This window comes from Sycon ciliatum, chromosome 4 (assembly GCF_964019385.1).
Source record: "Sycon ciliatum chromosome 4, ocSycCili1.1, whole genome shotgun sequence".
Classification (NCBI taxonomy): Eukaryota; Metazoa; Porifera; class Calcarea; order Leucosolenida; family Sycettidae; genus Sycon; species Sycon ciliatum.
The window spans coordinates 2,679,545-2,695,213 of NC_088646.1; the positions used below are offsets into that span (position 1 = coordinate 2,679,545).

General features: G+C 49.0%; 2 protein-coding genes across 2 annotated transcripts; one reads left to right on the forward strand and one right to left on the reverse strand.

Moving 5' to 3' along the window:
* Positions 1 to 516: 516 nt before the first annotated feature.
* LOC135813897 (phosphatidylinositol 3-kinase regulatory subunit alpha-like) lies at positions 517 to 10,282 on the forward strand. The gene is made up of 13 exons (XM_065326920.1): positions 517 to 674; positions 942 to 962; positions 1,059 to 1,140; positions 1,936 to 2,031; positions 3,586 to 3,769; positions 4,479 to 4,604; positions 5,016 to 5,137; positions 5,826 to 6,002; positions 6,451 to 6,606; positions 6,926 to 6,983; positions 7,376 to 7,425; positions 8,642 to 8,746; positions 9,735 to 10,282. The coding sequence occupies exons 1-13, from the start codon at positions 656 to 658 to the stop codon at positions 9,910 to 9,912; spliced, it is 1,374 nt and encodes a 457-aa protein (XP_065182992.1). The 5' UTR covers positions 517 to 655; the 3' UTR covers positions 9,913 to 10,282.
* Positions 10,283 to 10,466: 184 nt separating this feature from the next.
* LOC135813891 (transcriptional repressor NF-X1-like) lies at positions 10,467 to 14,624 on the reverse strand. Its single transcript, XM_065326912.1, has one exon. It carries the CDS (start codon positions 14,406 to 14,408, stop codon positions 10,965 to 10,967), a length of 3,444 nt encoding a protein of 1,147 aa, XP_065182984.1. The 5' UTR covers positions 14,409 to 14,624; the 3' UTR covers positions 10,467 to 10,964.
* Between the last annotated feature and the right edge of the window lie 1,045 nt (positions 14,625 to 15,669).

Below are 15,669 nucleotides of genomic sequence, written 5' to 3' on the forward strand. Positions count from 1 at the left end.
GGCATTGTGTGACGTTCGGTGGTTGGCTTGCCCAGTCTAAGTGCCGCCCAAGAAATGCTCGACAAGTGAGGTCGGCGGTGTGTACGCGTTTCATTAGTTATTTCTGCAACTGTGAGAGGGAGAGACTGTACTGGCAGGTATCGCATCGTGATCTTGTGCTTTCTGCACGTCAGCAGTGCATAATGGATCAGGGAGAAGTGAAATTGATTCTATAATTATTACAGTACCCTTGGTCCCTCGTTTTCATTTTGATGCAATGTCTTCATGATCATCATCGATGCATCATGGAGTGAAGTGGACATGGTTTTGATTGGGGAGTTGTAGGCAAAATGTAGCACACATGTTTTTGGCTTTTTCTACAACTCCTACAAGATCCTTGGACCGGGAGTCGTAAAATTACGAATGGGAACAGACAAACACATGCTGGACCTGTATGCGAATATCGAATGTACATGTTGTGAACTTGTGACCTGCAGGATCCTCGGGACAGTCGGGAGTGCTTTTCAAGACGACAGATCACAAGCAGTTTGATTTTTCCATACGTCTGTTTTATTTTTCAGATCCTAGATCTACGATGTATGAGTAGGTTACGACCACGAAAGAGAAAAAGAGAGAGAGATCAGCTTCGTTGTTTCCGCTTGTGCGGTTTGGGAAGATGAGCTGGCCAGGGGAAGGTGAGGCATATCTTTGATTAGGCAGAATACTGGTAGATCTTATCATATACGATGAAGTGAGTGTGCCGTTGCTGTGAACATGCGGCGGAGGTGAAGGAAGAGGGAGGCGAGTCATGATGAAGACTCTTTATGAAAATGACCACCCACTTCCGTACATAGACGTTGATGATTAGACTGTTCGGATTATGGACCAGTAAGTAATTCACAATGTCGAAGTCAACGCTGACTCTTCGTTTTCCTCTGTGTTCTGGTTGTTTGCGCACCAAGATCCGGCAATGCTGCACAGGAGTAAGTCAAAAGTGTGGTGGCAGCAATTGGTATCCTGAACTGAAAGAGATGTTGACCAATGATGTGAATATTTGTACTGTCTGTCTTCGTCTGAAGGTCACCCTACTCCCGATGAGGGCCAGGGTGGCATGCCTGCTACGCTGGAGGAGGCCGAGTGGTACTGGGGCAACATTTCGCGGTGAGTAGCCTGGCATCTCACAGAGGAAACGTTCTCCTATGTACATGATTGTACAGCATTCGATGATACCTTTCCTATGTGTGTGAGCTATTTCTGATACACATACATGTAGTAGTTGTAGACCATGCAGACACCAACAGGAGGGGCATTGGAAGTGGTATGGTCAGCCATCAGAATAATTCTAGGGGGGGGGGGGGGGAGCTTCACTGAAAATTTTCGAAATTTAGAGCCCACATCAGTGCATTATATTGATTCACACGAGGTACCTGTGGCAAAGAGTGGTACAGACAATATCGTAGCGACCGTAGTGTGTCCAATGCCCATGATTATTTAGTAGTAGTGAGGCTGCCGGGGCGTTAAAGAGCGGCTAAAGCAGATGTACGTTCGGGATGTCAATCTCTCATACATATCCCCTAACAATGAAGAGGTGACCAGGTTGGTAAAATGCTCACTAGCAAGGACGATCCAATGCCAGCACATACCAGGGCTGGACTATCGGTATAGAGAAGTGGACATTGAGGTTTAAAGGCAATGATTGCAATCATTGCAATCATTGCATGCTATGAAATGAAACTGTAGATCAGTTGCCTGGCGACCGTGACTTAACGTGAAACTCGGATTCGTAACACAGCTTCCTCTGTTTCTGTCTCTCTGTCTCTGTCTCTGTGTGTGTGTGTGTGTGTGTGTGTGTCTCTCTCTCTCTCTCTCTCTCTCTCTCTCTCTCTCTCTCTCTCTCTCTCTCTCTCTCTCTCTCTCTCTCTCTCTCTCTCTCTCTCTCTCTCTTGGCATTAACAGTGAGGATGCCACTATGAAGCTGAAGGACACTCCAGATGGCGCCTTTCTCGTTCGTGATGCTTCCCGTGTGCCCGGCGAATACACGTTGACATTACGGTAAGTTGTGTGACCTTGTGGCTGACCCCATGCGCGGCCCTGAGCAATGATGTCATATGCAAGGGTGTACAAATCGGCTCTGCCCCAAGGGCTGCTGGACCTGGCAGCCCGGGGTCGAATCCCACATTGTTCACGTTGCCTTCGCCCACTTCATCTCCCTATAGATGCTGCAACTCACTGGTTGACATCTGGTTGACAGTGAAAGACCATGGTGGTGAAGATGTTGAGATGGTTGATAATTGATATCAACTACAACTATCAGGGCATAGATTAACGGCCGGACATCGGACATTTTCCGGCCATTTTCGGCCACTGACCGGACGTTTTCAATTTCACCGGACATAGTGTCCGGTCAAAAAAGGAAAAAAAAGAGCAGCGGCCTTTCGACCTTTTTAATTTTTATGCGGAGTTGGGCTTTCTTCGGAGCTTAGGCCAAATGCGACTTGCATATCGTACAACTAACACATCTACACCGTAGCCTCGATCCCTCAGCCTCAGGCGTAGACTTCACCATAAATCCGCCTGTAGCAACGCGGTTGCTACAGTCAATTCACACTTTCGACCTTTGCCTTTGGTACATGCCTGGTGCATGGTGTCGACTTCGCACCTGAGCTGAATCTATGGGTTGAACTGCGTTCGCTCTTCAAGAGGAAGATGTCATCTTTTATTTTTCACTCTTTCACTGACCAGGAATGCAGATAGTCTTTTAGAATGTCTTCTGGAAAGCGAAAGGGAGATTCAGAGGACTTGCCGAAATGCCCTCGAATTCGGTCCAATTGCGAAGGCACTGTGCGAGATGGACGATGGTGCTGCCGCTATTGCATGACGCAAATTCGAACTGACTTACCTTCTCTGCAAGGAGCATATCGCGTTCGCAAAATTCTTGACTGCAACGCTTTCTTGTACATACATTTGTCGTCAGTAAATAGTTCAGTTTCTAATACAAATAAATTGGCGAATTGTACATAGTAATGTGTGAGATACGTCCACATAATGAGTCATTGACTCATTGTGAATATACTTCAGTACTACTAAAAAAAGAAACACCCTGAAAATGTGTTGTGGAAAATGTCCGGGCATGTCCGGACAGATTTCAAAACGGAAGGACATTTGTCCGAGCTAAATGAAATCCTTAAGCTATGCCCTGAACTATGGTCTTAACTTAGCACACTGCACAGTGCCCTGTCTCAATACAGATTACTTTGATCAGATTCAGGCAAAGGATTGATAGTGTACACCATCATGTTCAGCATCATGAATATCACACTACATTCATGAATGCGCATTAACCCTGGCCATGCCAACATCTACTCTGTACCGAATGTGGTACCGTGTAAGTGTCCCTCCCCACCCTCATCCTGCTACACACACACACGCACACACACACGTCACATGTACATGCATAGTCATGTCTCTCCTGCTTCTGCTTGATCCGTTGTCTATATGTGTATGTGTGTGCATGCACGCACGCGTGCACGCGCACACACACTCTCATTCTCACTCTCTCTCTCTCTCTCTCTCTCTCTCTCTCTCTCTCTTTCTCTGTGTGTTTAGGAAAGGAGGAGTCAACAAGCGTATCCGAATTTTGCACAAGGATGGAAAGTATGGCTTTGCTGAGCCCATGACATTCTCTTCAGTGATGGAACTCGTTGAAAACTACCGCCAACACTCACTGGCTCATTACAATCCTAAGCTCGACGTCAGACTGCTATACGCGATCTCTCGCTTCATGCAGAAGGTAATTGTGAATGACAGTTTGATAACAGGGTGGTCTGACATGGAGTCTTTGGTCAATGCTGATGCACCACACAGGTGGTGTATTTGAGCCCATGCTTTCAAAGTGCATGTATGTCCCCATATCCAGCATGCATTTGCACAAGCCCTATGTATTCTCCAAGGCTGAGCCAATGGGGCATGTGTAAGGAAAACAACTATTTGATTGCATCCACGAAGGTGTAGATTAGAAAGTCAGGGTTCCAGTTTCCAGTGAATGGACTGTAGCCTGGGTGTAGGGATGCGGAAAAGTCAGTCTGACCGGGTATCATGCAAACCACAAAATGAATTGAAGTATGCATGCTACAGGAAATGCCAAACTTGTGCTGGCTGTAGTTGTGCAAGTGTACGCGTGCGTGTACACACACATACACACACACAAGTGCACCCACGCCTGCAATGGGCCCGTGCTATTCCACTGCTCTTGGCCTGAAGACAGTACCATACAGCTGCGCCAATGCTTGAATCAACAGATTACGTGTCCGTCAACCAGGCTTGTGCCTATGACTCTAATCTGAGTTGCAATGACAGCCTCAATCCTTCTTTGTTCATGCCATGGTTGTTGGTAGTTTACCACCTTCACTGGTGTTGCTTATTGACGTTATTGTTATGCATGCTGCAAATTCTAAACATTATGTACCTGTTTCTGTTTATGCTCTTTCACTGGCTACAAGGATGGTGATGACGACGAGGAAGGCAAGGAAAACCTTATCCAGAAGCTGATGAGAACAAATGAGGAGCTTGATGAGACGAGTCGGCAGTACAACAAACTCAGCCAAGAGTTCACCACGGCATCGGCGGTAAGTGTGTGCTCCACACGTTGATGTACTGGTAGTCTTACTGGTCTATGCAGTACCTTGCAGGGGCAGTGCACCACTAGCTGTTCCCTGCATTATTTAAATGTCCGGTAATAAAAGTGGTCATAGCACTCAGTATTGTTGTGAATGTTCCATAAAGTGTATTAAAAACAAACAGACAACAACCAAGCTGCCACCAATGTGACTGGTGTAAAAGAAGCCCAGACATGTGTGAGTCGGACCATACGTGCAGTTCCAGTGTGGGCACGGCCACTGCACCTGCAAGGGCTCACTGCCGGCTTATCACATCCTCCTTGGCGTTCAGCCCTCGCATTCATCACTCTTGCTTCTCGTCTCACCAATCGTTTCGTGATCGGCTCTCTATGCTTTGTATTATCTTCTTCTTGCTTGCAGAATGCCCAACAGTTTAGGCTGAAGTTGAACGGTATCTCACAGATTGTCGACATTCTCCTGGAGCAGATCAAGCTGAGTGAGCAGGTGCAGGCACAGCAGCATGATCGGACGGACAAGATGAAGTGAGCATGCACACACACACACACACACACACACACACACACACACACACACACACACACACACACACACACACACACACACATGCACAGGTGAAGATAGAAATCAGCATTTTGCAGAATTTCATTTTACCCACGGAAAGAGCTAAGAAGTACACAGTGCTGCACAATGAAATCCGATTGCATGAGTCAAGTACACCCTAGACCTGCAAGTACACCCTAGACCTGCAAACACTGGGCTGTTCACTGATGCAGGGTGCTAAGCTGACTCACTTGATTGGATTTCATCGAGCAGTATTGTACTTTCAGCCTGTTTTTGTTTTGAAAAGCCAGAACAACCGGTAACCCTGGGTGTTCGATTGCTAGGTGGACAGTATGCTGTGCCTAAAGTAAGGAGATGGTTCTGGCATTTATCAGGAGAACTGGTGGTTTGTCATCTGACAACTGCCGTATCCAGTTGCTATGGAGTCCATGCACAATTATCATGGTGATGTCCGCTGTAGATATTTTCTCAAAGAGATAGGTGCTTTGCGGATCTAAAAGCAGTATAACGGTCATTTTTTGTTTTACATGCATACCCCGCACGCTTTGCATGCACTTTGTTACTGTGCACTCAATCTATTTGTAGTTGGTGTTGTTTGATGGACCATCCAGACTCTCATCCAGTCTTTCTGCCTTTTCTTCTTACTAGACTCACTCAAAATGGGCAGCTCATCAAGACGAAAGTCAGCCAGCTCCGCCAAACCAGCCTCGAGTTCAAGGGACGCTTGGAGAAGGCAACTCACGACAGTAAATGCCTCGACCGTCAAATGAACAACGTCAAGCCTGAAATCATGCGACTGGAGCGCGCACAGCGACAGCTCATGATGTAAGTTTGCGACCTTGCAAATTATTTCAGGGTTTACACCGTTCTCATCCAATGTCCTTCAGAGGTCGTGCGAATGACTTCTTCGGGATTTTCAAATGGGCACGAGTATACAGCATGAGTCAGCGGATTCTCTAACAGGTGCTAAGTATGCAGCATGAGTCGCTAGTGCAAGTGCAGCACTGTGGTGCGAGTCCACGACTTTGTCAAAGCATCTCAACTGATGATGATGTAGTCGCATAACCTCTATAGATTTAGGTGGCGTCCCGATGGAAGCGGAAAGGTGATTCTTGACCTGCCCTGTACGCGCATCCGTGCAGTTTTTTTTAAAGATTTTCAGGATATCATGTGGGTACTTCACTACCAGGTCTTTTGAGCTATTGGATTGTCCAGCATTGTTTTCAGTCTGGGTGTTTATTGTGTGTGATGTGTCACGTTGACTGCACTACAGGTTCTTGAATCAGAAGGGCTTATCCAGCGAAGAAATCCACACCCGTCTGGCCCAGCAGCGCGAGGCATCTCGATCACAGGAGGAAGACTCCGGTGGTTACGATGATCGGTCTGAGAAGGCACACTCCGTCTTCGAGGATCTCTATCTCTCGCGGAAGTAAGGGCCTTTGTTCAATAATGTGACATAGTTTCTGGAGCATTGTGTGTGCGTGGGGGGGGGGGGGTGTCTGTGTGCATGTGTGTATCTCTGTGTCTGTGTGAGCGGGTATGTAGGTGTTCAGTCTGAGGGTGTAGACATAGGTAGTACATGTCAGTGATCTTCGTACGTCTTGTTTGCGATCGTCTCAGCCAGCTTACTTCATGATTGTACATTCCCCCCATGTTTTGGCGTCTACCCTATGTGTGCATGGATGTGGTGTGGATTTTACATGCGTTGATAGATGCTTTTTTTTGGTCTCTTCTATGGTTTATTACAGCGAGGTGGAAAAGATCCGACTTCAGGCCCAAGCTAGCCAACCACAGCGGCAGGCCCATGTAAGCATACTGTATATAGAACAGGGTTGGGGACAGTTTGGGGACAGTTTGGGGACAGTCTGGGCCAAAATTTCAGTCATGCACTATCCACTTTATTATGTCGATGTGTAGATATGGTCTTCGGAAATCATTCTGTGAAGTCGAAAATAAATAGAGGGGTCAGTAAAGGCTCTACCAGCCTCGCTATGACTAGAAACGAATATTGGATCTCTGCAATTGTATTGCAAATTCTAAAGCAGCAAGCTATTCTCTGTGGGATACTAACTTGTTATTCTACCAATAATGAACGAATCATTGCGCAGATGAAGCTTTTGGTGAAAAGCAACCATGGGACTGTGTGCCATTGACACAAGAGAATGTCTCTGCTGTGCTTGTATTGTGTGTGGTTGCAGAGAAAACCCCACGAAGACATGAATACTTGGTTTGTCGGTGGTATCTCGAGGTGAGTGAGTTGTGCTTTGACCACCGCTGCCCTGTTGAGGAAGAGCAGGTGTATGTTTCATGGACAGGTGCCGTTTGAAATATTCCGGTTTTGCATTACACTGTATTTCTCGGTGCACGGGGCCCGAGGACTCTAAGTTGATTACAATGGGGTAAACAGCCATAAACAGCCAGTTTTGAATGACGCATAAACTTATCCGATGCAAAGAGACAAGTATGTTATATCCAGGGTACTTTATTGGTGGTTTAGCGTGTGCGCTAAGCCCTGTTAACGAACGTGGAACATCTACCACTCATACTTAGTCTGATGATCATGCATCTGATTATGATGTCATTGCTATACATGCGCATGCGCAGCGCGCGCCACTCTCCCACGCATGCATTCCAAATCTTGCTTTAGAGAGAGAGAAGGAGAAAAGAGAGACTCCTTTGTCACTTTTGCTTTCTGACGACTTGACTGTTCACTGGTTTGTCCGTCAATGTCAATTTCCCCTTCCCTCCCAACCCCATTCGACTGGGGATCACTATCTCTCCGTCACTGTCACCGTAATTTCCTCAATTACAGTGTCAGTACAACTCTTGTCAATATACTTATATCGGGTGAGGGCAGTCTATCTCCGCAGCTGGCTCATTTCAATCACTACCGGTCGCAGCTCCTGCCCACGGCAGGCCGACCGTCTCTCGTTCACACTCTGTGTGCTCCAGGTCACAGCTCCTGCGCAGAGCAGGCCGACCTGTCTGTCTCTCTCCCACACACACTATGTGTGCACCGGGTCACAGCTCCTGCGCAGAGCAGGCCGACCTGTCTTTCTCATGCACGCCAGCTGCTCCGCCCAATATCCCTGATATGCCAACCAGAAAACAATGTGTTCTGAGCCGGGTGCATGCCTGTATGTGGAGAGTGCGTTAAAGTAAGGTTTCACATACCAGAGTCAGCGGAGGAAGTTCTGGTTGGTTGTAACTCTGAGTGTTCATGTCGCGAGGCAATCATCAGACAACTGATACATGTTTTAAACATGACATTGAGCACTCTCTGCAGCTCGGGGATCAACTTATTGGCGTACTTTTAAGATTCGCTGTATTCTTGTCAGATGTTACCATACTGTTTTCTGGCAACGTGTTCTAAGATCGCATGACCCGGAGACGGCCGTCTCCTTTCTGCATGCATCAGTGAGTGATCTCATCTGTGCTTCATCTGTGTCTTCCTACTCGTGCAGACAAGAGTCGGCCAAGATGCTTCAGGGCAAGCGGGACGGCACGTTCCTTATTCGTTCTCGTGTGCCCAAACAAGGAGAACTTCACACTCACAGTGTCGACATCTAGTGAGTACACTGTAGTAGTAATAGTGCTACTTCTGCGAAGATGGCTGCACTACTCATGCCGTGACTGTTTCTGCAAGAGTCCAGATGTTATGTACTCTTGGTCTCTGATTGTCACCTTGCAATGACCAACAACTAGCTGACAAGCTTGCAAGAAGCGGAAAAACGAGGAGGCGTACTGTCCTTAGTGCTTGAGGATGGTGGTGCTCCTGTGGTTATGAAAAGGCAGTCTCCTTGACTCTCGTGTCCGCTGTGAAAAAAAGTCTTGTGTAGTCTTTGTTGAAATCCGGTGCCGCTGTTACAAAACTCCAGCATGCATTGAACATACCTTTGTGCTGGAGAAGCGTATTTTCATTTACCGTAAAGTCGTGTATAAAAAGCCGCAGCTTATATGACTTTTTGGGGGTAAATTTGTGGGCCTCTGCTTGAGACAGGCTTCCATACAAGACAGGTATTGCATTGCATTTTATTATTTTACTTGGGCATTCCCAACAGACCCTAAGGTCTTCTTACAGGGTGCCCAAGATGAATGAATTTGTTAAGTTCCTGGCGAAATGAATTGGGGGTATGATTTGTGCGAAGGGATTCGGGAAGCGCATTAAAGCGGTCAGCACAGGTATTTCTATGTATGTCAATACTAAAACCAGGCTTATGTGCCGACAGTGTATCTTGAAAATCAGGCTTGTATTCAAAACTGGCTTCTATATGAGACAGGCTTTTATACAAGACACTACGGTACAGTCAGACCTCACTTAACCGCACACATCCTTTTTCCACAAAAAATATCCGGATAGGCGAGGGAACCGGATAATCGAACACCGGCTATGTTGGATGCATCACGTATGCTGTACATCTGTAACCAGCTATTTTCTTCCGGATGGCGAGGGATCCGGATAAACGAGGCCTGACTGTATAATTATTGGTTCTTACTCCATTCGGATACATGTACTCTAAACCTGTGCTGTTTCAATGCCCTCTGTGCTTTCTTCAGCTTCAAGGCACTCAAGCACATCAAGATCTTCCACGATCAGAACGGGTATTTCTTCTCCAGTCCGTTCTCTTTTCCAACCCTTATGGATCTAGTTCTTCACTACAGCGAGGAGTCACTTCTCGAGCACAATCCAAATCTGCCGACCACACTCGCTTATCCACTGTACGCACAGTACTAAGATGTTAGCCAATAGCAGTACTAGTATGTTCCAGTACGGCTGTGTGGGTGTCGGCGAGAGTGTGTGTGTGGGTATTTGCGTGTGTATGGTGTGTGTGTGTGTGTGTGTGTGGTGTGAGTGTGTGGTGTGTGCACGGTACGTGGTGTGCATGCATTAACACGTTTTACTCTTGTAGCGCACAGCTTGTAGTGTAGTTGTACGCACAACATGGCTACCTGGTTGTAACCGCTACAGTCATACTAGTGTTCTTGATTCCTTTCTTTAGTTGCGGCTTTGCTTCCGCTTCTGTTCAATTAGTTCTTCTTGTATATTCTTCTAACAAACACTTCATTGTTCGTTTCAGAATAAGAGTAGCTTTGGATGATTACTAGCGAGAGCTCTCAAACAGCTGTGTGTGGGAGGGGTTGGAGCACATGCGTCTCCTTCTTTCCTGCTCTTTTACTTCAATTGGACAGCAGCTGATATTGAGTCCACACATGTACCTAAAAGCACACACACACACACACACACACACTACCACCATGTATGCCCGTCGCAAGAGAAGCACGCAGATCTGCAAGTGAAGGGTTGAGATGCACACCCACTGATTTTCTCTTACAACAATGTTTGCAGACATGATCTGAAAGGTGCAGATCAAGACGTGCACCAGGAAACTAACTACCCAATCCGCACACAAACACACACACACACTGATCTGAGCTGTCTAAAAAATACTGCAATACTCATGCAGCTGGGTATAGAAGGTTTAAAAATATATAGCAGCACAGTCTGCTGATGACACAAGAAAACAATTCTAAGCGAAAACACAACACAGCCGCCATCCTGTTTAAGATAGAAACCACCAGAAGACTGCTAAAAGGGCGAACATCAACTCTAAATGGTGTAAAGAAGCATTGGTAAAAAGAAAATAGGGCGGAGTATGCCGAGAATTATTCGAAATATGATTTCACACGCAGCACGGTTGCCTAAAGGGTAGGAGAAACAATGGCCATGCAATAAAATGGCATCAGTCAGATTTCAATGTTTTGCTGTCAGGTACGCAGAATGTTAGATCACGGGTCGGAGAAATAGTCCGGAATTTTCTCATTGCGCATCGGGGTAAGCTTTGTCATGCCCGAGGCAGTGGCTGCCTGGGTGCTAGGCTGCTTGGCAGCAGCAGCAGTAGACTTCACCTGGGCTTGGTAATGCTTGATGAGGTCAGTCAGAGGCACAGACGGTCGATACGAATGGCTGAAGGCAGTGACGCGTACACTGCGCTTGGGTTCCGAGTCAAAACTCTGGCTCTCGCAGAGGTACATCTCGGCGATTTCGTGAGCTATGTGCCGATGATCGTTGCTCATGATCGGCAGTGTGAGCGTTTTATGACTATCTGGAGGCATTCTCAGCACCGCTGACACTAGCTCGTTGATCTGTGCATCGATAGACAACACAATGCTGGGTTCACTCTTAATCCGGTCAATGAGGAACTGGGACAAAGCAGATTTAGCTGGTGTTGTATTCAATTGCAGCGCTTCAGCCATCTGGCGGATACGCAGCTCGTTCAGGCAGATGGTATCACAGGTTACCTCAAACTTGCTGCTGAAGCTGGATGATCCGCCAGTCTGCACGGATGTGAGCTGCCGTGCCAAGTCGCTTGTTCTCAAACTGTTCAGCACAAAGGACTTGCCCGTCGCCTTGGCGCAGGACACTTGCACAGATCGGCGCCCGCACGGACAGCGCAGTGTCACATCGGTGTAGCAGGCAGTCTCCGGGCATGGCGTGCCGGGATGGCAGGGGTTGGCGCACGCATGGCCACAGTCCGGCCGCGGCTGTGTGCACGCCTGCGCGCACACGGCATCCGATGCCAGGCACTCGCCGCGATGGCACATGCGATCGCAGACATGCTCGCCGCACGCCATGGGCCTCCGGCAGTGCTTACCGCAGGACACATCGTCCAGGTGACACGGTACGGCGTTGCGCTCCTCATGGCCACCCATACACAGCTTGGTGACCAGCTCGGGGCACACTGGACACTGATCCTCATTGTGACACAAGTGCTGCGGTTCGTGATTGCACGCATGCACACGTGAACAGATGCGATTACAGTACGGCGGACGCGTGCCACACGGCTGCGGCGGGTAGAGCACCTGAGCACCACAGTGACATCGCAGCTCATCGAATATCGTTTGCCAGCAGCGATCACAGTGTCCACGATGGCAAAGTTCCTCGCACTTATGCTGACCGCACTGCAAGCGCTTGCCACACGGTAACATGCATGTATGATTCTGGTCAGTACAGCAGCGCTGGCTGCAACGATGACGCCCGCACGAACGTTTGGCATTGCACATGCGGTCGCACAGCACTTCCTTTCCCGCGAGCACCTCCTTGCACGGCAGCTTCTGCGTGGACTTTCCGCAGCGGCACTTCCGGACCGATCTACTGGGACAGGGCCGACAGGGTCCATCGTGGCACTGCATGTGACAACGGTGGGGATTGCCCTCGTCCACTGGCCCACACACTAAGGCCTTGTTGCACACTTGTCCACAGGTCGGGATGGAGTCCAGGCAAGACTCGCGCCGAGCTTCCGACACACCCTCACCGGCAAGCTCCGCAAGCGTTTTCTGCCCACAGTGACATGTTCTCACAATGTCGGGACTCAGTTCACAAAGCGTACATGGACCGGAGTGGCACGGCAATTCACACAGGTGATTGCCACAGGCCAGGGGTTTATGACACGGCTCAGCACAGGAAAAACTGCCATTACCACCACCGGTGGTCTCACTACTCACGGGAGCATCGGAGCATGCGTACTGACGTTGCTTTCTGCCACAGAAACACGTCTGTTCTAGCTGATGGTCGCACTCATCACACGGGCCGGCGTGGCACTGCAATCGGCACGCGTGCCGGCCGCATGCCAGTGGACGGTCGCACACACTGCTGCACGTCGGCGCGCTGGATGCCTGGCTGCAGCGCACCGTCTGCGTCGTGCGGCCGCAGCCGCAGGTCAAGCGCGTCATGGCAGGGCAAGGGGGACACGGGCCCGGGTGGCAGAGCTGATTACAGCGATGCGTGCAGTGCTCCTGAGCTCGCCGTTTGCCACAGATATCACCACAACTGTGAGGCGTTATGCTGTAGTCTGTATAGCGTCGTTGCTTCTCATTCAAATCCACACGCCCACAGAAACACCAGTAGTTTGTTGGTATAAATTCGTGAACTGCACGGCAGCTGGGGCATGCCCAGCCGGACGTAGACTTGGAGGATGTCCCATCGTTTTCGGGCTGCTGCTGCTCCACACGAGCTGCGTCCGATCGTCCCCAGCGCTGAACACAGCGCAAATGAAAGACACAGAAGCACTGCGTACAGCTCCACACTCTATCCTTACGCTTGACAGCATCACAGCACACTATGCACTCGCAGTTGTCTGACATTAGTTCTTCAATGATTTCATCTGCACGGGCGCTGCCAGTGGGCTGCACTTTCACTGCTGTTTTCTTGGCTTTAGCATGCTGCTGCTGGGTCGAGCTTGATGAAGATGACTCAGCAGCCGGATTGGCGCGTGGTTCTTGGAATGACTCCTGCTGTCCACGGTAGTCCCGTGCTCCACTAGTGTGGTACGAGGAAGATTGGTCGCTTGACGGTGACAGCTCACGTCTTCTTCGACCCCCTTGCTGCTGCTGCGGTCTGTCATGCTGTTGTTGGTGGTTCCGTGGATGAATGTCTGAAGGAGCAGCACCTCTCCTGCTGCCGTTATCATTGCCTCTGTACGGCCGGGGACGCGAACCTCTTTCATAGCCACCTCTTCCTTGATGTCTGTCCCCGTTTGATGAATGCCGTGGCGTTGCATCACCGGCCGGTGTATAATGCTCTCGGCTGTCCTGCTCATTCGTTGGAAATTGTGTGCTTGCTGCTGCTGCTGATGGCCTGGAAGAGTTCTTACCATTAGGCACGAACACAGCCGCATCGGCATTCAGTACACGGTCGTCAGCAGCCGACTCGAGTGCTCCCTGATCTTCTTGTTGGTCATTTCGCTGACGATATTGCCCACGATCATGGTGTCCGCCGCCCCGGCCGCCACCACCACCGCCGCCACGCTTGCCCCTGTGGCCGGACCCACCACGGCCCCGGCCTCCTCCTCGGCCTCGACTTGTGCCAGCCTGGTCGTAATCTCTTTCTGCTTCACGCTGCTCAGAGTACGGTTGTGCTGCTGCTCGTTGCTGCTTGTTCTGTCCACCGCGAGATCTGCCACTGGGCAGGTGGTCGCGAGCATGTCCTCTCCTCGGACCATCTCCAACCGGACCACGTGACGCACCACTACCAGCACCACCAGAACATGCAGCTTCCACTCCAGTTGAATGACTTTGGCCACCCAGGCCAATCTCTGCAGTGGAATCACCAGCCGGCATTCTCCCTTTCGGATTTCGCTTGCGTCCTCTCCCCCCACGCGAGTTAGCTTTAGCAGTGCTATCACCAGAATCCAAGCGCTGTGTTGGAACAGCTCCACGATCTGCGCTGGCCATTTTCAAGCAACACGGTTTATATTTATCAGGCTCTACGGTTGATGATGAATCTCAGCTAGCTGGGTGGTCATTCATAACTACGTCAAAATATTTTGAAGCAGGCGCTGGCCAAATGCCTGCAATTACTCCAACGTGATGCAACCGTTTTCCCGTGCTATTGGAGTATGCCCTTCGCCAGGCCTAGCTGATTCCCAAAAAGCTCAGCCACCATAAAATCCCTGCAAAGTCATGTCTTTTTTTGATGTGGAACTCAACATGTCAACATAACACTGGAGTGACTGGACCATGCATATGGAATCTCATCACACGCATTATAATAGGAATCAAGAGTAAAAACGACGTCATGGCCATAAATGGGCCAAAAATAACGCTTCTGCATGACGTATTGGAAATCGGTACGCCGGTAATCGGCGCGGTAAAGCCCGCGCGGCTCCCGCGACGCGCTTATCGACATAGCGCAGTGACGTAGATGGTACAGTGGTCTTGCATAGCGCCTAGTGAATTTTTTCAAAATAATCATTACTACATAATAGCGATATCAGACGAAAAATCGAACTTGAAACCAGAGGAATGAGTGATATACCAATCGAATCAGTATCCAAAACGCTCCGTACTGGTCAAATTTTAGGTGAATCCAAGCTATGGAAGCGGTATTTATACGCCCTCGAAGTAGGATGACAGGCACCCGCCATTGTCGTGCTGAGGGATGCACCACTGCATACAAACAGCAAGAATCGATGGCACAAAAGCCGTCAACTTGCCCAGTGCGTCATGAGCGGTTGCCATGGGGAACAAAGTGCAGTGCTGAGGGAAAGTGCAAAAATTACGACGAATCCGTACTCCAAGCAACAAAATTAATTAGTTCGTCTCGCCATGGACGGCAAAGGACAACACCTTGTCGGAATCAAGCATTTTTGTTTCTCTATCGCAAAGCTACTAATGTAGTATCGAACAACTACGCCAGTGAGAATCCAGGAACATTGGGACGTGTTTTGTACAGTTATTTTCATCGTTCACCTTGCTCTGTTCCAAGACCAGTCCATTCGATATCGTGTCGATTTGGTTTACCTCGAGCTGCTTAGCCAGAGATGATCCAACGCACAAATCACGTTGTTCCTCTGGGCCTCTCATCAGAACTGAAACCACTACTCGAACACGCACGTAGACCACTCATATGTACCCTGTTCACATAGGTGCGCACAAAAAGATCAAAAAACTATGGTGCGCAAGCAAGCACGGCGACCAAACTTTGCAAGAAACT

Bases quoted from the DNA above. Each gene is read 5' to 3' on its own strand.
- LOC135813891 (XM_065326912.1), bottom strand. From the start codon at position 14,408: ATGGCCAGCGCAGATCGTGGAGCTGTTCCAACACAGCGCTTGGATTCT.
- LOC135813897 (XM_065326920.1), top strand. The intron at 6,003-6,450 runs GTAAGTTTGCGA...ACTGCACTACAG, and splicing joins GCACAGCGACAGCTCATGAT to GTTCTTGAATCAGAAGGGCT. The intron at 6,984-7,375 runs GTAAGCATACTG...GTGTGGTTGCAG, and splicing joins AACCACAGCGGCAGGCCCAT to AGAAAACCCCACGAAGACAT.